The sequence below is a fragment of the Candoia aspera genome, chromosome 2 (assembly GCF_035149785.1).
Source record: "Candoia aspera isolate rCanAsp1 chromosome 2, rCanAsp1.hap2, whole genome shotgun sequence".
Classification (NCBI taxonomy): Eukaryota; Metazoa; Chordata; class Lepidosauria; order Squamata; family Boidae; genus Candoia; species Candoia aspera.
The window spans coordinates 169,245,533-169,269,707 of record NC_086154.1 but is presented as its reverse complement, the minus strand read 5'-3'; the positions used below and the strand labels follow the sequence as shown (position 1 = coordinate 169,269,707).

Below are 24,175 nucleotides of genomic sequence, written 5' to 3'. Positions count from 1 at the left end.
TCTGTGTTTGAAGCAGGGACATTTCTTTTGTACTTGTACCATCATGGAGCTTGCCTTTCTGTGTATTCTCTCCCTGTTACAATCTAGTAAGGGCCCAGAATTACATGAATTGGCCAGTCATACTAGGCAAGCCCTTCCTGATTGGACAACAGTTTCATAGGTAGGTTCTCTATAATAGCAAGTTAAATAATAAGCAGTGCTAAGGATCAAACTAGCATTTTTTCATAATGGCGGCAACCAGAGATTGGAATTGAGTATGTTGCAGTGGATTGACAAATGTGGAGTGGACTGAGAAGGATTTGAAAGACCTTCAGTGGCCTTTTGAGCTTCAGCTGTTGTGGGGCTCTGCAATGGCAGCAGGAGTCAAGGTGCAGGTTGGGTGGTAGAGCAGCATTGATGGAGCTGGTAACTACTTTTGGCTGGATGAAGCCTTCTTTCTGCCAGCAGCACCCCAGCTTGGTGAAGATGGTATCCACCAGGTGATGTCTGAATCTAATGTTTTGGAGTCCCCAGGTACCTGGATGTTGGTGGTGAATGGCAGTGGGAGCCAGCCAACAGAAGTATTGGAGGATTCGCTTTATTTCAACGGCTGCTGTGGGATCTGTCACATGGCATCTCGAAGTCCTCCTGAGATGGGAGCTCAGCTACCTATTATATTTGTGTCCCTCCTGACTGGTTAAGGCTACCCAGGTGGTGACATGTGGTTGGGTCCAGGTAGTCTTAATTCATCCTTGACTGAGGGGGTGGTCCTATCTCCATTTTAGGAGGTAATGGTCCATTCCCTCCTAAGAAATGATCATTTGACCCAATGATACTGGACAATTTTCACTGAGCTTCCAACCTCTCCTTTTCAGGGAAAATTGATATTGAAAATTTCTCGTGAGGAGCTGCCTTCTAGAGCACGCATGGGCAATCTCTTCAGCTTCTCCTTGTCTGGACAAATTCTGCTGACTCAGGCTCACTTCCTAGTTGTGGTTCCAGCCTTGGTGTCTGTGATTTCGGAGACATGTATGACCCCCATTTTCCCTACCCGGAAGTCCATTGTAATACTACTTCCTGTCTTTTTTTAACAGTTGTCTGAAATTCTTCGTTCTTTCCTGAGATTTTAGTCTTCCTTGGCTTTGGCTTCTCTTCTGTTCTTGGCAATTTAGTCATTTTATTTATTTATTTATTTATTTTTCAGATTTCGTCACTGCCCATCTTGCATGAAGCAACTCTGGGTGGTTTACAATAAACCTAAAAATAAATACAGATTAGAATACACTAAAAAACCGCATTTCCCAAGTACAAATAAGATAAATACAAAGCTAAGTATAAAATATAAAATCCAAGATGGTGATATTAACAGTTCTTAATTTAAATTTGTAAATTCATAAAATCATGGGGCCGCTTTAGGGTGCTAGCCACCCCCAGGATTGGCTCTCCCCCTTCCCACCCCAAGCAAGATGGCAGAACCAGGTTTTTACCCCTTTCCAGAAGGCCAGGAGAGTGGGGGCCTGCCTCACCTCTGGTTTTATTTATTTAAAAGACTTATATGGCCACCCATTTTGTAATACAACTCTGGGTGGCTCACAACAATAATAAAACCAAAGAAGGGAAAACGGGGGGGGGGGGGAAGCAAATCAACCACTTCCATCTATAAGTACAATCCTCAAACTCCAAACTTACGCTATCCCACCAGAGTTTTCATCACCTGGTCTGACATCCAGTTTGCTTTCTTCTGGTTCTCTATCAAGGTGGTTCAGGACTTCAAAGTGATTCCTGATGTTCTCCTTGAAAATAGTGGGTATATGTTCAAGATCGTATCATGGAAACTGGCTGGTTTTGTTCTACTTCAGATTAATTTGAATTTACACATGAGCAGTTTGTGATTTGTTCTATAGTCAGTTCCTGGCCATGTCTTTTTGTTATAATTGAACTGTTCTACTTCTATGTACCAATCCTATATTCAAGTTGATTTCTGTGTGCTCCATCTAGCGATATTTGTATATATAGGCGTCACTTTGGTGGTTTGAAGAATGTGATAGCAATGAAGAAATATTGGATTGGCAGAAACTGAGAAGTAATTCTCCTGTTTCATTTTTGTTTCCTAGGCTACGTTTTCCTCCTTATTATTTCCAGTGTTGACATGTCAGTCTCCAACCATGAGCAGCATATTGTGCAAGCATGTTCTGTCAGTTCCAGATTGAACTTGATAATAAAAGTCCTTAACTTTCTCTTCTAATCTATGGTTAGAGCATAAATTTGGATAACTGTCATATTAAAGAGTTGCCCACAAAGTCTAATTGATATTAATTGGTTATTGACACATTGTACCCAAATACTATCTTTGCTGTATCCTTCGTGACAATGAAGACAATGCCATTCGGTCTGTTTCTCATGTCTCAGATAATAAACAACATGAGCTTGTGACTGAAAATTTCCAATTCCAATTACTTTCAATTCACTGGTGCCTAAGATGTCACTGCATAGTGAATGTGTAGTCATCTTTCACTGTGTTGAATTTTCCAATGTTCATGCTTCATACATTCTGTGTCCCTACTATAATTCTGTCTTTGTAGTTTTGGATTTTCTTTTCCTGCATGGGAAACATCAGCAACTAGACATCCCAAAGGCTTTAATCTAGCTACATCATAAACACTATTAGTACTTCAAAAGTTCCTCAGCTCTTTTTCAGTAGCATATTGAGTACCATTCAACCTTTGTTGTTTATTCATTCAGTCGCTTCTGACTCTTCGTGACTTCATGGACCAGCCCACTCCAGAGCTTCCTGTTGGTTGTTGCCACCCCCAGCAACCCCAGGGATGTGTCCGTCACCTCTAGAATATCATCCATCCATCTTGCCCTTGGTCGGCCCCTCTTCCTTTTGCCTTCCACTCTCCCTAGCATCAGCATCTTCTCCAGGGTGTTCTGCCTTCTCATTATGTGGCCAAAGTACTTCAGTTTTGCCTTTAATATCATTCCCTCAAGTGAGCAGTCTGGCTTTTATTTCCTGGAGGATGGGCTGGTTTGATCTTCTTGCAGTCCAAGGCACTCTCAATTTTCCTCCAACACCACAGTTCCAAAGCATCGATCTTCCTTCTCTCAGCCTTCCTTATGGTCCAGCTCTCGCAGCCATATGTTACCATGGGGAACACCATTGCTTTAACTATGCTGACCTTTGTTGTCAGTGTGATGTCTCTGCTCTTGACTATTTTATCGAGATTTGTCATTGCTCTCCTCCCAAGAATTAAACATCTTCTGATTTCCTGGCTGCAGTCAGTGTCTGCAGTAATCTTTGCACCTAGAAATACAAAGTCTGTCACTGCCTCTACGTTTTCTCCCTCTATTTGCCAGTCATCAGTCAAGCTGGTTGCCATAATCTTGGTTTTTTTGAGGCTTAACTGCAACCCAGCTTTTGCACTTTCTTCTTTCACCTTCATCATAAGGCTCCTCAGTTCCTCTTCGCTTTCAGCCATCAAAGTGGTATCATCTGCATATCTGAGATTGTTAATGTTTCCTCCAGCGATTTTAACTCCAGCCTTGGATTCCTCAAGCCCAGCATGTCGCATGATGTGTTCTGCGTACAAGTTGAATAGATAGGGTGAGAGTATACAGCCCTGCCGTACTCCTTTCCCAATCTTAAACCAGTCCGTTGTTCCGTGGTCTGTTCTTACTGTTGCTACTTGGTCGTTATACAGATTCTTCAGGAGGCAAACAAGATGACTTGGTATCCCCATACCACTAAGAACTTGCCACAATTTGTTATGGTCCACACAGTCAAAGGCTTTAGAATAGTCAATAAAACAGAAATAGATGTTTTTCTGAAACTTCCTGGCTTTTTCCATTATCCAGCGGATATTGGCAATTTGGTCCCTAGTTCCTCTGCCTTTTCTAAACCCAGCTTGTACATCTGGCAATTCTCGCTCCATGAATTGCTGAAGTCTACCTTGCAGGATCTTGAGCATTACCTTACTGGTATGTGAGATGAGTGCCTCTGTTTGATAGTTTGAACATTCTTTAGTGTTTCCCTTTTTTGGTATGGGGATATAAGTTGATTTTTTCCAATCTGATGGCCATTCCTGTGTTTTCCAAATTTGCTGGCATATAGCATGCATTACCTTGACAGCATCATCTTGCAAGATTTTGAACAGTTCAGCTGGGATGCCGTCGTCTCCTGCTGCCTTGTTATTAGCAATGCTTCTTAAGGCCCATTCAACCTCACTCTTCAGGATGTCTGGCTCTAGCTCCCTGACCACACCGTCAAAGCTATCCACGATATTGTTATCCTTCCTATACAGATCTTCCATATATTCTTGTCACCTTTTCTTGACCTCTTCTTCTGTTAGGTCCTTGCCATCTTTGTTTTTGATCATACCCGTTTTCGCCTGGAATTTATCAAGTTGCATGGCACCATATCATTAATCACTTTATCTTATGTATCCAGGTTGTTTTCTTGGTAAAATACAGGAGTGGTTTACTTTTGCCTTCACCCGAACAGTATGAAATTATGCCTTTGTCATTGTCACTATAGAGATCATCACCTCCAGCATTTTCATATACTGCTCCTGTCCAATATAGGTGCCTGCTTGCTGTTGCTGGGCAGTTGGGTTGATCTTTTTGCCTTGGGTGGCCTTGCTGGGAGTAGATACTGTTGGTGTACAGTCTTAGGATTCTTCGCTCATCTTCTTGGGAACACCCTCCTGCCACAATAGGATTGGGGGGGAGGGGACCAGAGAGAGAGAGATTCTTACAATAATTTTTTTTTAAAAAGAAAGAAATTACCAACAGCCAGTGATATAAACTCACTTTTCAAAGTAAACCAGATAACAATTCTCAGGTCATGGATATGTTACATATTGTTTCATTCTTCCCCAGTTTATTGTTAAATATGCCTATAACATGCTTTATCTTGTTCCTTTCTTCGAGAGTTTTCATATTAGAATGGCTACTCCTATGTTCTGGTATGAGCCTATTTGGATCTTAGTTGGGTACAGGATAAAGACCACATTGGAGTAGATGATTAATCATTTTTGCATAGAGCTAATATTTCTACTGCTTTTACATTATGGGTTTACTTCTGCATCCAAAAAATTTTGTTGGGCCATTCATAAGCTATAATTTATCACCAATATCTGTTGCTCTTGTGGAATGTCCGTGAGTGGTATTCATCATCACCATCATAATCTTTTGACCAGAATATGAACAATCATGCAAAGATAACAGTGTGAACAGCATAAGACTCTGGGCCTAATTAGCTCATCACGAAACCAGTTGTTGAAGATTCATTTGGCAAACTCTACAAGCTTCAGCACAAAATGTGGCTGTATTAAGTTTAACAGCTGAGTCAATATCTGCCAACGACAAATACAGATCTACTTGGTCTTTTAGTTAGAAACAGATTGATGTTAGTAGTACAAATTCTTTGACAGTATGATCAGTGCAATAAAACATGAGTCAGTCTCAATATCTTTTGTGCCTCTAGGGCAGATCTTATCTCCCACAGGATTATTACAGTATATACTTTCTAAGACCACTGATGGTATAACATGAGGCAAGCCAACTTAAAAGTTCTGTGCTGCTTCATTGTGGCTAGATAGATAAGGAATCTGGCCAGTAGGATAAAAAATTTTTAAAAACCTCAAATGGCGTCTGATAATTTAGCCAAATCCAGTTGACACTCATAGTCTGTCTAATAATTAGTTTGGTTTTTTCAAACCCCAAGGATAATAAAATTTCAGGGGAAATCCAATGAAGCCAGTTAGAGTTCTACATTTCAGTACCAAGTAGACTGGAAATTAGCAATCAGACTGAGAGTTGCTAAGCTTACTAGAAGGCCTGAGATGGAACCTGAACTAACATCTTTACCTGAGGAATAAGAGCTAAAGCATGACAGTTCAGTATCCTCACTTTTGATTTTTCTAGAACTTCTGGGCTGTCCTAATCATCCTAATATCTCTCTTTTGTTCTAAGTCCTTTAAAACACATGTTGCAAGGGAGGCTGTTTCAGAACATTCCTTGGTTACATACCTCTCCTTTTCCCTGCATTGTTTAAATACTATTGTTCTTGTAATGGATTTTCCTAGTTGAGGTGATTTCCTGAGGTGTTCTTCTCTAGAGAAATCAAAACATTCTCTAGCCCTGGAATAAAGAAAATTAATCAGGTCTGGTTCTAGGTCTCTGAGCTTCCACCACTGCTCTTGTGTTTTCCAATGTACTCTTTAGTATATTAAGATGGTTGCTCCAGGCAACAAATCCCTTACAGGTGAGCTTTATTCCTCACAGTTACTTTTCTGCTGACTGCAACTAAAGGAGAACAGTCATGGTTGTAGTTTTTCAGTAGCTTATCTTTTGGCAATCTAATATTGACTTCATATTTTGCATCTCAGCTGAATTACAAAACACGTAGATTTTTCAAGATTCTTCAAGATTTTTCAGGCATAATAGTAGGTAACACTTGGTACTCTGTAACAGAGATTGACTACCTTTTCAGGAAGAGGAGGATGCCATCATGTAATCTCACCATATATTGAACTCTTGTAAGATTTGTGGTCTTGCAAGAGTTTTACTATATTTAATTTTCTTATTCATTTGGGGTTTCTGTGGGTGCCAGCAAAGGGTATTGTGCAAACCCTGGTATGCCATGTTGTCAGTCTCTGTTCTACAGTGGCCAGAAGGATTTGTTTATGCCTGGTAATTAAAACTGAAAACACAGAATAGAGAAATGTTGCTCATTTCAGTATTCTGGGCACAGCCTCTCATCTCTGAACTGATAAATCCATTTCTTAGGGAAATGTGGAATTTTTAGTAAATAATCACTTGTAATCGTTGGGACCATTTGTTTACAAAGGTTAATGTGATTCTCCATGATGAAAACATTAATGATACAGTGATTGAGTGGAATGCTTTGATTCAACTACTTTCAGGAGGACCCACAAACTACTCCCATTTCTCTCCCTTAAAAACCCCAATCACACTGCTGAAATTTGGCCATTTTGGCACCAAAAGGCATTGTTTCAAACCATTCAGAGGGTTTTTTTTTAAATGTGAACAAGGATTATTTTCCTTCTCAAAGGCCTCCCACTCCCTTCTTTATCCTTAAAACTTCCCCCAAAGAGAGGGCAAAAATTCATCTGCAGCCCTCCAGCTGGCCAAAAGGACAAGTTCTCCATTTTAAGGAGTGATTCTTGATGGTGAAGTTTTGAAATGAAGTTCAGGCTAACGCTGCCTTGTTTAATCAACACCAACATCAACAAACTTTATGCACACATGAACCTTCTCACTGTTCATGAATTAATTTCAACCCTACAACAAAAACTTCTTAAAATTAGTTAACTTTCTTGGTGCAGTATCAAACTAGATAGTTAACTATCTAGTTTGATACTGCACCAAGTATATGGCAGGTAAATGGAAGGTTCTCTGGTGAGGTTTACATAACTAAAAGGATTAACTGCCCCATAAGATATAATGCATGTCTTTATTAAGGTAGTAATTATATGAGTTTTCTTTCAGAACAGTGCTTGCAATAATAAAAATATGTTTATTGATACATGTGGTTTTATAAATGTAGGTTTTGACCAGGGTTAGTTTTAGTAAGCATATATTTTTCATGTTGTATTCTGCTGTCAGAACCAAGTAGTTGGATTCACTGGCAATAAAGTTTTAGGTCGTGGCTAGATCCAGTTGGCACTTTGTGTCTGCTACATGGTGTTTAATAAGTTCTCTGGCCTGATCATATCCCATGCTCAGTAGAAGACCTGAAGCCGAAGAAAGAAATTTTAGTTGCCACTGCCTGTTTCCATGTGGATTGAAAATAATCTCTCATAGTTAATGGGGCAAGGCCAAGGGGAAATAGTTGAGTATGGTCACCCATACTCTAGCCTCCACTTTCATGAAGTCTAGTTGCAGGGTGGCATTAGAGACACAATTAGGGACTTGAAGGGCTGATCTTAGACATTTGTATTATAAAAGTTCTAATGGTACAAAATTGGAAAAGGGGCCCAGTTGGGCTCCATAAAGAAGTTGTGTTATTGGCTTGGCTTCGAATAATCTGAGTGCTGCAGGTATACAGTGGCCATGTTTTTCTTTAATTGGTTTGATCGTGTCCGATTCTTCAAGACTGCCTGTTCAAATCCCTGCAATTTTCTTGGCAAGATTTTTCAGAAGTGGTTTGCCATTGCCTCCTTCCTAGGGCTGAGAGAGAGTGACAGGCCCAAGGTCACCCAGCTGGCTTTGTGCCTAAGGTGGGACTAGAACTCCCGGTCTCCCAGTGTCTAGCCTGGTGCCTTTACCACTACACCAGATTGGCTCTCACAGTTTCAAAATGGCCATATAGGATATTTAATTTTCCCCAAACTTAGGAAAATTTTCAAAAGCTATTTTTGCAGTTGACTATAAGTAAGAACATCATTCAGAGAAAAATGTTAACACATCCATTAAGCAGGGGAAAAAATCATTTCATTCTGTTTATCAATGTTATTTGAATGTCACCTCACTTCAGAGATGAACAACCTTTTGATGGTCAAGGGTTGTTCCTAATACTCTTTGAAGAGCTGAAGGCTGCATAGTGAGCAGAACTGCATTTATCCCTTTGTGGTGGAGTAAATTTTGGAGGGAGTTTTAGGTTTTGATAATTTAAAAAGTATATGCCTATCTCGTAATGTTTGTATGTGCTGTGGGCAGTAAATTACCAATTTTTAGCAGCCACAACCGATATGTATGCTGAAAGCTTCAAAAAGCAATCTCACCTATCCTTGGCTTCTGCAGTGCAGCATAACACAGTTTTTAAAAAGCAATCAAAACTGTGTTCTTTCAGTGAATACTGTAGGAGTACATGGAGCTCCAGCACTGCTCAACCAAAATAGCTATGTATGGATCTTGTCAAAAATTCTATTTAATAGGAATATCTAGATAATATTTGGGAATCCAGAGTGAAAGCAGAATGTAAATAAAATAAATAAAACCATGGATTGATTTCTCCCAACTGAAATTTGGAAAAAGAAATAGTCCATTTCACATTTCATATACTGTACTATAATTCTTGGGGTCCCCCCCCGACCTTGTCTGCATATGTAGCTGTAAGATAGTACAGGAAAAAAAACTGTGAATAAATAATGTCTTTTAATTAGTGAAATTTAAGTTAGATACATATCTTAAGAAGTAATGAGCTTCATAAAAAGAAGGCCTTATTGGATCAAAGTCAGTTTAAGATAAGGGCATCTCAAGGTCACAGAGGGAGCTGCCCAGCAGTCCTATTTGCATAAAAAATTACTGTTAGAAATAGGCCAGGAAGGCAGCCCTGGCATTTTGATCTCTTGGCCTTTGTCATGGAGATTCCTTGCAGAGAAGGGAGGAAGGCCAGTGTCCCAGATAATGATTAACTGTTTTAATGGCATTCATTCATTCATTCACTCATTCCGCACTAACTACTCATGCAGAAAAAAGGGTTATGTAAAATGACATTAGAAGAAAATCATTTGTAATCGTTGCATCGGGGCTGCACTTTGAGGAGACATTAGGAGTAAATCCGTGGCGTGGTAGGCTTATGCTTTATCTTCTGATATTTACTGAGTTTACTGGTGCATGAAAAGCTTTCAGGAAGAATAGCAGATGGGATGGACCTTTTATAGGTAATGCTATCTACTGGGTTATTACTTCTATATATTGATAGTGAAGTAATCTTCAAGATCTCACTCTACAAAATATAGATTATTTAAATGTTTTTAACAAAAAATCCTATAGCAGAGCTGCTGCTATCATTTTCTACCTATTGGATCAGAAACCTTAAATGCTTTTTAAAACCTGAAATAATTAGAATGTAGTGAGCTTGACAACATATTATGGGGTTCTTTTTCCTCTTTTGCCTTTTGGACAGCTGTAGGGAGATATGCATAGTTAAACTGAAACGCAAGTATTCAATTTAATTTGTCTGCTTAAATCTGACCTTTTCAATTACATAAACAAAAGGAAGTGCCTCGCAGACATCTTTTGAGGTCACAAGAACACACATTCTTCTTGCAGCCCAAAACTCATTGAGGATCTTTGTGAGATTTGAAAAGAAAAAAGCTGCTTCTCATAATGTTCTCATAAAATCTTTTTGTTCGCATATATTCTCCACTATGGGTGCCAAGGTAATATTTGTTGGAAGTGATTTTCACCAGCCATTATTACCAGTTTATTCAGATGGGCAACTCTGGGAGAGAGGGTTCAAACAACTCAAACTACTACTTATATTCAGTAATAGAAAGATTCCACAAATCTTCAAAAACATTGATTGTTAAGGGATGGATATTAAGCAATAGGATTTTAATTATACCATTGAGATCATTTTTAGGATGTATTTATACATGGATGTAGTCATTAGTTTCCTTTTTTTAAAAAAACTCAAGGTAAAAGTGGTATTAACCTGTTTACCTGTAATTATCACACTCTTCAGTCCATTCATTTCAAGGATTGTATAAGAGCATTATGATAAACCAGTTAAGAACTGTTCCTCATTCAGATGTATAAAATAGATGATTTATTTTTTTCTTTTGTTTTAAGCCATGGTAGTTAAACCTGAGTTTTCTTTCATCAGTTACTATTGTGCAGTGAAGATGTGTTTTAATGAAGATGTTGTTAAAAAGAAAAGTTTTTTTGTACCAGAAGTCGGTTCCCACTAAATTCAACCGATCTGTATGTAGTGTTCTTCTCCCTGACTATCAGGTTTCCCAGACCGTTAGAAGTGGTCTTCCTTGCCAAGTCTGAAGGCGATAAAGGCAGGAATTCAATCAGAATTTGGATATCTAGAGCAGGAGTTCTCAAACTTTGCAGTGCCTTGACCCCCTAGAATAAATTAATTTCTGTGACACCTCCCATGAATAAAACTAACAATTTCTAGCACGTACACACAGAGAAACATGAATAGTAATACAATGTTCAAACTTCATAAAGAAAAATCTTTTCATTAGGAATAAACAATAAAATAATCAAATTTAAAACCATATTTTCTATAGGGAAGAATGAGCTTGCAGTTTTGTATAATTCCTGAAATCTGGGTATTATTTCTGAGACAGTCATTCTAAGTTCTCATTCCACATATATTTTGAATTGATATTTGCTCCTTATAGCAGAAACTTTAGAAAATCCTGACCTGTGGAAAGTCTTGTCCAAACAAAATGGAAGCCAGTGTTGACAGCAATCAGGCTTTAGATATCTATACAATAAGGCTTACGCACCCTCAGCTGGAGCCTTGTAATATCATACTTTGGGCTTGTCCAGGCAGAGTGATAATGAATTCTGCCAGGGCTCTGGCTTTGCCCACATAAGCCTGATTGCTTGCATAGGCAAAATAGGATTGTTGTCAGAACCAATTTGGCTAGGAAGATGGTTGTATGCTTGGAGAAGGAAGCTTGGAGGGTGATCTGATAGGGCTCACATTACTGTATCCAGTGGGGAAAACTGTTCTTGATTGTGAAGAACGATCTACAGAATGAGAATCTAAGAGGAATAAATTTTTACACTTAAATTTTATGCTATGGTTCTGTTTATATTTTGTCTGTGTGTATATATGTATGTATGTTACAGCAACATTTAAGCTTGCACACGTTCTATCACTAAGTTGATTTGTAATCCTATGAGGGCCACACTGGGTATCATGTTAGGGTTTATAAACATTCATGATGTATACTTCCTGTCTTCTGATCCATACATATATTCCCTTCCTCTCAGCAATTCAGTTTTCAGGTTTAATTTCCTCTCAGCAGGAAAGTATTTTTATTAAGTATTTTTTACTATTGGTAATTAAGTGGCAGATAGCAAACAGAATTGCAGTTAGTGCAAGAACATAATAAAAGTTAATTCATGGATACTTTGGGGATTGACTTAGAAGTATTCCTTCATTTCTTATGTGCAAAAGAATTATTTTTTTTCATGTGCTACCTGTTACAACACAGTTACAAGTAGGTTTTCTACAAAACAGCCTTTCATTTTATCTGAATTTGGGTATTGTTTATAGTTAATATGATTAAGGCTGTAATACTGTGGACAGTAGGTGTGAGGCACATTGAATATGGTGGTGTGTATAATAGAATTACAACGTAATATTTTTTTAAAATGAGTAACAGACATAATTCCACTGCTATTGATTGGATGGTGAAATTACATTGTTTTAATTATAGCTCATTTTACTTGGAATTTTACTAAGTTTCATTGCTGCCAATTTTTCTATTTCAGACTCGGCCAGGACCACTCAAGAAGGCTAACCCTTATTCTGTGCAACCTGCCTCAGTGTACTGTTACAACTGTGCAGAGAAAGGCCATTATGGATTTGTAAGTTTCTAATATTGTTAATAAATATTCTGTTAACAAGAAAACATTAACTATGTATAATATAGGGCCAATATAAAATTAGTTGTGCCAAGAGAGACTAAGACTTGAAGCATACTTACAAGTACATTGTTCTGTGCCTGATACATTATTTGATTAATACAATCAAAACTGGTAAACGGCATTAGTTTCACCATTTTATTTCTGTAGGCAGAAGAAGTCAGGGATAGGATATAAATTCTAGGAAGGTGTTTATGTTGTGTCACTATAGTTAGCAATGTGTAAAATGTTCAAACGTATGTGATTCATCCATAGATGAAGAATCTCTGATACATTTAGAAGCTACATTCCAAACTTTCTGAAGTTTTGCAGATAGTATGAAGATTGTTTCTCGTATAACATGCATTACTAAAGTGATACAAAAGGTAATACAGGTAGTCCTTAGTTTACAACCACTGGTTCAGCAACCATTCGAACTTGCAACAATGCTGAATGAGTGGTACTTAACGACTGGTCCGCAGAGTTCCAGCCATTGCAGTGTCCCCACAGTCACATGGTCACCGTTTGCGACCTTCTTTGCCAGCTTCTGACAAGCAAAGTCAGTGGGGAAGCTGGCAGCAGGTTGCAAATGGTGACCACGTGATGTCCTCACTTAATGGCCTACACGGTCCTCTCTTAACAATGGCACCGGGACTGCTGGGATTGCCATTGCTAAGCGACGTGGTCACGTGGCGTCACTCTTTACAACCACATCACTTAGCAATGAAAATTCTGGTCCCAGTTTCCATCCTACAGCAAGGACTATCTGTAGAGTTATTAGGCCCATCTCACATTCTGTGTTTTCAACTTCAACCACTGCGTTAAATTTTAATCTAGATTAATAACCAAAGCTTATATTGTTTGCATCTTATTTGTCTTTACTTTTGACTTCCTTCATGTAATGATTTAACTATCTAGATGTATTTTGTGGGGTTTTCTTCCAGGGTTGTGATGCTGGGTTTTGCTGGGTTACTTTGCTTTCTGATAAGGTCCATGTTCCTTTGTTTTTTTATTACAGTAAATTGTATACCACATACTTATTAAAAAAATTGCAAATGATCTAGAAATAACTAAATTTATTTATATACATTTTCTCAGTCATCTTTCATGTAATTTAAGCCCAAAACATATAAGGTGGGATATAGGGTTGGAGTAGACAGTTTCAGATAATTGCTATAAGGAAATAACTGAATCAGTAATATTGCGGTTGTTAAAATGTTCATGTAATTTAAGCCCAAAACATATGAGGTGGTACTTTATACCTCACAAAGAAGTTGGTTATAAATGCTTTTAAAAAAAAGTATCATAATCTGTATTGGAATGCCATTAAATATTTGGGAATACAGTATTTGCCTTCTATACTTCAGCAGCACTAGAAATAAATTTGATTGATCGATTGATTATGTGCCATCAAGTCATTTTCAACTCCTAATGACCACATAGAGAGATCTTCTCCATAAATACTTAATGCAAGTTTTCCTGAATATGCACATACAGTACACATACACACGGTATTACCATTGCTTATATGGTTTGGAGAAAGTAAAGAAGACTGTTTTGGCTGGATAGAGCTGGAGGTTTTGGATAGATGAACAGAATGTAAATAGAGCTTTTGAACACAACTGTGGTTGGCAATATCATCCAACCCTCCTCAGGGGGAGGAGGGAAAGGTAAGAATAAGATGGGAGATGGAAGACAATAAATGTCCTGTTTTTGAGATAAAACAGTATTTCAGTACATGGCTGTATAAAACAACTTGTAGCCCATTAATTGCTTTAAAAAATAGCATAGTCTACTAGCATATTTTAAATATTGGTATGTCACTTAAAATCTCCTGGAATTTATATGGAATTGTATTTAGAAATATTATATGATCTGTGCAGAATTCCCTGATCTTATTTTCTTTCTAAAAATAGTTGGAATTATTTTACCACATTTGACATCTTAAGTTTCAGGGAGTGTGTGGATGGTCAAGTATGAGAAAAATTTAAGAGAAATTAAATGAACTAATAGAGCATGTTCCATGGGGTTTTCATTCAGGCATATGGCGCAAGACTGAACATAGGGTCCCCATGAGTTTTAAACAACTCAAAGGCAACTACCAACAACAACAATAGAGCATGTTTACATTTAGTTGACTTCATTCAGATTTTACAAGAATTTCTCATTTCTCAAAGACAGTGATGTCACATTACACTTTTAACTGTCATCATCCTACACTTAAAGAGAATTCAGAATCTGTAGGCATGTCAAAAAGATACTAACCAATAAGTTTGTATTGTTAGTAAATGCAGTGAAGAACTTGATTATGAAATGATCAGCAGTTGAGAGTGGTCCAGGCTAACTAATAACAGAGATACCCTGCATCTGTTAAGGCTTGCTGGTAGTTTACTGGCCAGGTATTCTTCACTGTAATGAATTGGAACTATCCTAAGAACACTACATTAAATGAATCATCTGGATTCAACAGTGGCTAGATATCTGCCTTATACTGTGATATCATGTGTTCCGAAGCAAGAAATGTACAGGGCTCCACTTGCCTATGTCACTGTTTTCAGCAACTTCATAGCAGGAACAGATCTTGCATTTTTCAATTTTTCTCTTACCATCAGGAATGAGAAACTGTGAAGAGATTGCAGCTTGTGTTATAGACATATAATCCTCAGGGATGAATACAGCTATTTTATTAATTTATTTGGATTGTTTATAGCAGTCAACGATCAGTCCATAAAACACGGTGAATACCTTAGTTTAGGGGTCTGCAATATTAGAATTTTTCAGTAGAAGCAAAGAACTAACTACTAAGCCATAATGTCCTGAGAAACAGGAAAGAGAGCTGAAAAGCAACCAGAAGGGTTAGAAATCAAGAGAGAAAGATGCTAAGAAAGAATCTTTTTCCTCTGAAATGTGCTCATATATACAAGAATCTAAACTGGAGGACTCATCCCAATGTTAGTTAAATTTTAGCATTCAGATTTGTGCCCACATCTGCAAACTGCAGGACCAAAAAAGAAGAAAACAAAGCAGAGACTTTGCAGATATGTCTAGCATTCATATTCCAAGCTGTCAGTCAGATACAACTTTTCTCAGGTGTGTTGATAAGAGACTGAGATCTCCATCCTGTGTGTGTTACCTATGGTGCTAAGGAACATCTCTGGAGTATTTCAAAATACAAAGCATGTGGCAGTAGTGGCAGTTGACTTAGAAGAGACAGGTCTAGGAAGTGCATGTCATACACCATTCAGATGATTATTCAATGCATCCATGTTAAAAGGAGTAGGAGTGGCTATTTTTAGAGGCCTCTACTTTTTTACCCGCTAGGGCTTTACTGTCAAGCTACTAAGGGAAAGGCCATCTTCTTGGAATATCTATCTTTACAGCATCTCCAAAAACTTTGGAGAAGTATACTCCATAGCCATCAAAGATTATTTATCCTTATTTAATAGCTGTGCATGAAATTATTAGAAAGCAGTTGGTACAAATGAAAAATCACTGACAGATCTTTATTTCTTCCCAAAAATTATTCTTTATCATGGTGATTCACATACATGGGTTATGTGTCTAAGCAGAGCTCATTCAGAATCTTCTCAAGCTTACAAAATGTCTTGCTGAAAATCCTGGCCTTGTGTTCTTTTGAGATCAAAACATACTGTCTGCAGCTTTTCCAAATACTTAATTACTGACTGAGAAGTCATTCCATTCACCCTTTGTTTGCTTTTCACTTGCACTGAGATCAGTATATGTTTTAGCCTTTCAGGGTCCATCTGAAGCATTGTGGTTTTTCTCCAGCATTTTTCCAAATTGGTTGTTGCAGCCATCAGACTTGTTACAAGCTAGGCAACCAAAAGTGCCCTCTTCTGATCTGTGGTCACTTTGCAAGAGCTAGGATCACATCTGCATCCTTTTCACATCAGATTCACCTTTCATAATCATGCAGGGCAGTTTTCTATCTGTATCTAGCATTATCATCTGGATTTTCATTCTCAGAAGGATGGAGCCTTTAGAAGTGCAGTCCTTGTATTGTACCTTACGAGCACTAAGCCCCTCTAGATAATAAGCCAGCTATTCACCCATGAGTGTATGATCACAGAGACCACAGTGAAGAACTGATTACTTATCTGTAACTGAAGTTCTTTGAGTAGTCATCTGTGAGTTCACTCAACCCTCCCTCCTACCTGCTTTTGTTCTGGGTGACCTCAATATTTCTCTTAGAATTCACTATATTGGTTTCAGCCATGGAAGGGATTTAGGGAAAGCTGCACCTAGTCATGTGTGATATGCAGAGAGCTGCACTTCAGCCAAGAAATTCCATATACTGTAGAAGTTTCAGAACAAAGTTTTATTCAGGATATATACTTGTGTGTGAATTCACAGATGGTCACTTCAGTTACATATGAGTAACCAGTTGTTTTAAATCAAATTTATAAATTGGGAGAGGTTATTTGTTGGTTTAGGGTGAGGTGCCATCAGCATGTTGAGGACATCCAAATGTGTATCTCACACACACACATGCCACACGCCTAGGTTGAGCTGAAGATGCTGCAGAAATCTTGAAATAATGTATGGAAGCTATAAGGATGTGGATGGGGAGACACAAACTCAGATTATATTCCACTAAAGTGGAGTTGCTCTTTGTTAGTAAGCATCCAAGAATATCAGCCACAATATGGCTGTTGATTGGATCATGATTCCCCCAAAGGAGCTGGCCCATGATTTGGAGGTCCTCTGGACTCAGGGCTCTTCTGAAACAGCAGAAGAAAGCCATATTCAGGGATCTGTCACCCTTCTCTGGCTGGTATGCCAATTTCATCCCTATCTGGACAAGGATGCTCCAGCAACAATACTTATGCCCTGCAATACTTTGAATGTTGGGCTGCTTTTGAAGCTGACTCAGAAGTTGTAACTGGTCCAGAATGTGGTGGCCAGGCTATTACAGGATAAAATTTATTCTTAGATTACTAAGTATATTGTATTAGGTTACTATTAGGTTTCTGGGCCCAATTCAGTCTGCTGGTCATTACTTAGGAAGCCTTATGAGCTGCCAGGATATATCTGGGACCATGATACCAAAAATGATTCTGCCTATCTAGTAAACAAGAGAGGCCTACTGAGATCCCCACCTCACCCCCAAGAGCTCCATGGACCAGGACAAAACCAACAGGCCTTTTCAGTAATAGCCTCCAAATTCTGGAACATTCTGTACATAGAAGTATAGCTGACCCTAGCTTTCCATTCATTTAGAAAGACCCTGAAGATTCTTTTATTCCCACAAGCCCTTGGCCAATAATATTATTGTGCAATTGTTCTTTAATATGAGAAAGAAATATTTTATAATATTTTAGTGTTATGTTTCACTTTTTGCTTGCTTACACTGCCCAGTATCCTTGTGATTACAGTGATACACAAATATTGTTAAATATATAAATAAAACTCCAAAATGATTAAACCATTGTTTCCCATAAAAGCAAAAGTTTTTATTCATTGTGTCTTTTCTATCTGCTGCTATGAAATTTTGAACTTTAGTTGGAAGATAGAGCCACTTGGATTTCTTGATTAAAATGGGTTTGAAGAGAGTTCTCACTTCCATCCCGGACATTTGAATTCCTGGGCCTAGAAGACAAGTGTAGGTGGAATTTCCTATCAGCCTGAGGCAGCTGTATAGCAGCAGCAACAGTTGCAGATAGAACAAGATGTGGTTGGGAGAGATTTCTTTTGTTCTGTTCAAGTCAGCACCGACATAAGATCATAGAAGGAAGTCGTTGTACTAGAGAAAGATTCATTCTCTCTTTCCGACTAGTTCCAGTTTTGAACATTTTTCTCATAGGCGAGAAAGGTAGCTTAGGAATGCTGTTACTATACCAAAGATGGTCTTGAACTCTTTGTTAAGGAACCATGGTATCCCTACTGATGATACTTTAGGTGAAGAAAGTCAGAACTTTTTGCCACTCATCATAGACCTATCTGAATGCAGCTCATATTTGACATATGGTTGATTTTGTTTTGAGATTTTCCGAGGAATGAATATTTATAGGAAGAATGAAACTATATTAATCTGTAGCAATTTTCAGTGTGCACCTTAAATTTGTAATGATATTCTATGTAATCTTGCCCCTCTTCTTTTGGGATAAGCCAGCAGTGTCAGCATGCATTATTATAGAAAACATATGTCTTTACTACCAATTGAAAAGCTATTGGGTCAATTCATTTAGTTTGCTTCTTTTGAGTCTGCGTTAGCCAGACGTATGAGAATGTACGTGTCAAAAGAATAATATTGAAATATGATTTGCAGGAATGCTCAGAGAAGCGAATGTTTGGAGGAATGTTTCCTACCTTTCCCTTTATCTATTACTATGATAATGAATATGATATCAAGAGGAGTACTCAGAGAGCAAAGAAAAAAGTGCAAGGTACGATATATATTAAGAAAAAAGTGCAAGGTGTGATATATATTTGGTGTTTTTGTTTTTTTAAACTCTTACTAAGTTGCTATTGAGAGCCAGTTCAAGGCCCAGGAGGGACAGAGCAGACCAAATCTCTATAGGAAGAGTATTCTAAAATGTGGGGGTAGCTATCAAAAAAGCACACTTCTGAGGCCCCATCAGATGGTGGTCTTGTAAAAACAGATCATACAGTAGTGGGAATTGATCCTGCTTGATCTGGGTTGTCAGGCACAATACAAGAGAAGGCAGTCCCTTAGGTCGTCAGACCAGAACCATTAGGGCCTTATAGGTGACAACCAGCACCTTGAATTGTACCTGGAAGCAAACAGGCAACCAGTGTAGCTCCTGAAGAAGCAGGGCCAGCCAGGTGTACCAAGATATACCCATCTACACCAGCTGTTGATTCAAAATGTTCTTCTGGAGCAGCCCCATGGAGAGTGCATTACAGTAATCCAAAGAGGAGGTGACTCACCGATATGAGTGACTATAACTAGGGCTTCCCAATCCAGGAATGTCCACAAATGGTGGGCAAGATGTATCTGTGCAAAAGCCCAGCCACAAACCCCCCAGATTGTGAACTACCACTGAATGGGGGAGGACAGCTTTGTTCATAGTCACACCCGCTCTGCCTTGGAGGGATGCATTCTGAATCTGTTCCTCCAGGGACTGACTCAGCACTTCTGTCACATTGTTTGTATGACCCAGGGCCCAAAGGTATGGCTGTCAGCCTTTTGAATGCCAGGGTATCATCAGCCGGAACAACTGTATTAAAGCTTTGATTCAATAAACCTGCACAATTATTATACTGTGTACTGTTGCCTACTGTGGTGATTGTGCCCATCAGAGATGAAGATGCTGAGAGAGGAGGAAATAAGCTCTCCCCCTCCTGAGATGAAGTTCAACTTCTCTCTTCATAGAGGCCCTTCAGATGGTGTTGATGATCATCCTTCCCCAAGAGGGAATTAGTTACTGTAAAAAGAGCTGCTAGGTGGTGTTTGGCAGATGCAATCAAGACAGCAGAATATCTCCTTTCTGCTGTTTGAATCACCACTGTGTAGGCTCCAACGTGAGCATTTACAGCATCCAGTCGCACTTGAGATGGGCCTTCCTCCAGCAATGCTATAGGCATCTCCTCTTCTGCTTATGTCTCCTTGAGCTCCTTAGTAAATCAAGGACCTGCAATGGATCTGTGAAAGGGGAAAGCTTTTTTAGCTTTCAGGATTGACTCACATGACTTTCCAAAAATAAAGCTACTTTTGTCCACCTTTTTGCCTAAAATGTGTGTATGCATTTTATCAAGTATCATTTGGTTATAAACAGGTATTCTAATTTCTAATTACTTTATTGGAAGATTTACCCATTTTTGCTATCAGATATTTGATTTGAGGGTTTCACAATCTGAGATATGTTGTTATATTGTTCCCTATCTAAGGATTCTAGACAGTTCCTTATATATCCATTACCGAAGAAATTCCCAGGCAGGGAGAGTGACTTCTATCTAATGCTGCTTCTTTCGGACAAAGACCCAAAAATATCCTCCCAGGTTGCCCAGTTTTGTGCTACCATCTGCACAATACACCGCACCATTACTTAGATTTTGAATTTCTTAACATAGTATTTTATTTCAATTCATTTTAGTGTTTTCATTCTTAATTAATTTTGGATTGTAGTATATTAATTGCTTTTGTTTATATATATATATATATATATGTATGTATTAATGTAAGATCGTTGCTATTGTATAGTTTTATTGTGTCTGGCCTTAGGGCTGTAATAATAATAATAATAAATGTGATGATGATGATGGTGATGGTGATGATGAATGATGAATCATACAGGCTTAGCACAATGATTCCCATCTTGATGTCCACCAGATGTTATGGACTGGAATTCCCATGGTATCTCATCAGGATTAGGTGTCTTGACACATTATCAGTGTTGCTGGTCAGTGTGCTTTTTGCAAATGACCTCTAAAATTAATAGATATGCAAGGGTGCCAGTTTGCTTCTGGGTCCAATTCAACGTGTTGGTTATTACCTTTAAAGCCCTACATGGCGTGGGTCCAGATTACCTGACAGACCATCTCATCCTTGTTACATCGACCTGTCCCACCCGGTCAGGCAGAGAAGGCATGTTGCAGGTCCCATCCATGAAAGAATGTCGACTGGCGGGGCCCAGGAAGAGAGCCTTCTCTGCTGCGGCCCCCACCCTGTAGAACACTCTTCCCCCAGAGGTGAGGCAGGCCCCCACTCTCACGGCCTTCTAGAAAGGAATAAAGACCTGGCTCTGCCATCTCGCATGGGGCATGAGGAGGCATAAGCAACCCTGGTGATGGTTAGCACCCTGCAGGTGCTCCCATAAATTAAGACCATTTTAACACTCCTATCTTGGATTATAATTTTGTTTAAGAATGTGGTTTTATTGTATTGTATTTTAATGATTATTTATTCTGGTTTTATTGTAAACTACCTAGAGTCGCTCTTTGAGTTAGATGAGCAGTAACTAAATTTGAAATATAAATATATAAAAAAATAAATTTTTAATATTGAACGTCTTTATTACATTATATTCAGCGTATAGATGGCTCTTCCTAAATCTAAATAGTAAGGGGTTGTAAATGGGTAACATGTACAGTATCACTATTTTAAGTGGAGTATCATCAAGTGTTTTTATTTTGCAGAACTTCAGGAAGCTGGCCTTCTACCAAAGACTCTAAAAAGACCACATAATGACTGTGATTGGGAAGAGCACAAACATAAGAAAAACAGGAAAGCTTTGAAGGAACATGGCAAGAGGGGGGATAAATACCATAAAAACCTGAAGAAAAAGTCTCATGCAGATCTGTTCAGAGAAAGGAAGCCTAAGAAGGAAGTTCAGAGCAACCCTAACACAGAAGAGTGCTTTCCTAGAGGTGGCCACAAGAACGCCCATGAGAGATGCAGAAGGAAAACTCCTGTGCATCAAAGCACTGGCTTTCTGACAGAGGGCAGAACTGGAATTCATCACATTTCTATGGAACCAGGAAAAAGGCAGAAGAAAAAGAAAAAGCAGAGGAGCTACACAAGCAATAATTGCATCAGGGATGAAAGTCTATTTCTTATCAAACAGAAGAAAAAGAAATCGACACCAAAAGCCAGCTTGATCTGAGGCGGAGCTTTATTCCTTCCCCAAGAGGGAGCACAAACCAATCAAAATGCGCACTGGGCTGTCACAGCACAGAGCGCATACCAGTACCATTCCATAAGGACAACATCTTGGTTTGTAGTGACAAGTTATTTATGCATCAGAGTTGCTAGGGGTTTTTACAGTTTCTGTATCTGGATGGTATATAGGGCTGGGGATAGGGAGTGACAAGATGAAAGCAATTTTAAAAAACAAACAAACACACATTTCCTCAGTTGCGTACACTCTTTTTATAAATCCACATATTAAAATACTTCTGCTTAATGCATATAGTTCATTAGCATGCAAACTCTGAAGAAACATTAGACAAGTTGACAGGTGGCCTGGGTATGGATATGAAAACAAATGGAGGTAGCCACTTTGCCTGGTCAATAGGAAGGACAAAATCAGGCAGCACAAGTGATTGTGTTTACAGGGCTTAGGGGAGAGAAGCAATTTCCTGTTTCCTCTGCTGATAGTTTTGTAAAATGTATGGAATGAATTTAAGAAACAGGGAGGGATGTTGTACAAGAATTGTTTTTTGCATCCTAATTTATTTTCCTGACAAGAATGTTTCATGATGTGGCCGTCTTATGCTGCATCCTCTGCCTGAGATACGATTCTCTTCAGTTTGTCATAGACTTAGCACCGTAATTCGACTTGACAGGCCAGGTAAGTCTTTGTTTAAGTGAGGAAGCTTAAATTGCATTGAAGTCCAATTTTTAAAGAATATAATCATGTATGACTTTTTCATGTTTCTGAGAAATAAATTATTTTATAATCCATTTTATTAAAGTGAGGTATTTTTGTACTTTGAATTGCAATTCAACTAGTATGACTAAAAACCATTGCAATATCCATGGGGAAAGTGACCATTTTGATGCCTTCTTTTTTCTTTTTGAAAATCGTGTACCTATCATTTTCCTTCTTTAACACTGTCAACTCATGTGACCTCCAGCGAGACTTCAGCTTCCCAAACATGCTGCTTTTTTCACTCTTGTTAATTTCTATGTAAAAAGATGTATTTTACATAGAGGATTGGTTATTAAACATTAACCTGTTATTTTCATACTGAGTCTGTTTTGTTACCATAATAAAAGAACAAGTCTCTCAAGATACAATAATAACAGAACATACTGCCTTAGTCCTACTGCCTGGAACATCTAATGTATAGTCTATCCTTTCTATGAGATTACAGGACTTGGTCTATAAATAAAATAGCAATTGTAAGTACACCGTAGGAGTAAATTACAGACAGGAAGAGGTTCTGAAGGAATGTTAATGTAAATGTTCTCTTTTGTAAGGTGGAAGTGAGATTCAGAAATTGTAGGTGAAAGGATTCAGCTTTAGAATTAATGTTGGAAAAGGATTCAGCTGAACACAAATATTGGCAGGACAAGACTACACTACCCAATAGTGAAAGATAAGTAGCCGCATGCAGAACAGAATGAAGGGGAAATCCAGTGGAATACAAAGAAATGATCCCATCAGGGTAGGATGTTGAACTGCATCATACTGTCAAATCTAAATTGAATATACGACACTTCACGATTCTAATCAAAGAAGTGCAGTATTCTTCCATATGTCTGTTCTAGGGCATTATCTGTTTTTTATCTAGTCAAATCAGTATTGTATCCCACTGACACTTTGGAAATGGGAGTAAATATGTTTGCCTTTTTAAAACTCTATCGGCCCTTACCGTGAAGGTGTCTGGGGCTAAGTCTTTACCTCTGGAGAAGTCATTGCAGAGGTGCACCCAAGGTCTGACTGAGGGAGGCTGCACTGCAGAAATAGCAATAGAAGAAGCAGGCAGAGCATGGCTTCCAGAATGCTTTCCAATCCTATTACCAGCAGTGGCCTTAGCAGCCATAGGTATTTTTCTTCTGTGTTACAGAGTAGCATATTGCACGTGTACAGTGTATGTTTTTGCTTCCTTGCTTCCATCTGTCTATCTTTGTGTGATCCTGTGCACTGGGAAGCACATACCTCCTCTGGATCATGTGACTAGGAGGGGGGAAGGCAGCTTAGGATGGAGCAGTTGGGCAGCTCCCTAGGCTGCTTCCCAACTAGCTTGGCCATAGGACTGCATTTTGGGGTGGGGGGAGGATTTTTTTCTCCACAGCCCCAATTCTGTTCTAGCCCATTTCAAATTCAGTCTTTTGCTGGTTTCTCTCTCCTCCACCCCAGTTTGGTCCTGTTCTCTCTTCAGAGCATTATCTTGCTGAGGGACAGAAGGATAGGCAAGGGAC

At 38.7% G+C, this 24,175-nt stretch overlaps 1 protein-coding gene across 1 annotated transcript in view; it reads left to right on the top strand.

Moving 5' to 3' along the window:
• Positions 1–22,993, top strand: part of ZCCHC7 (zinc finger CCHC-type containing 7) — a 145,314-nt gene extending 122,321 nt beyond the window's left edge. Inside the window, exons 6-8 of the mRNA XM_063294842.1 lie at positions 12,193–12,288; positions 18,614–18,731; positions 21,445–22,993. Coding sequence (XP_063150912.1) covers positions 12,193–12,288; positions 18,614–18,731; positions 21,445–21,911 — 681 coding nt within the window. The 3' untranslated portion in view covers positions 21,912–22,993. The remainder of the gene's footprint in view (positions 1–12,192; positions 12,289–18,613; positions 18,732–21,444) is intronic.
• Positions 22,994–24,175: the final 1,182 nt, after the last annotated feature.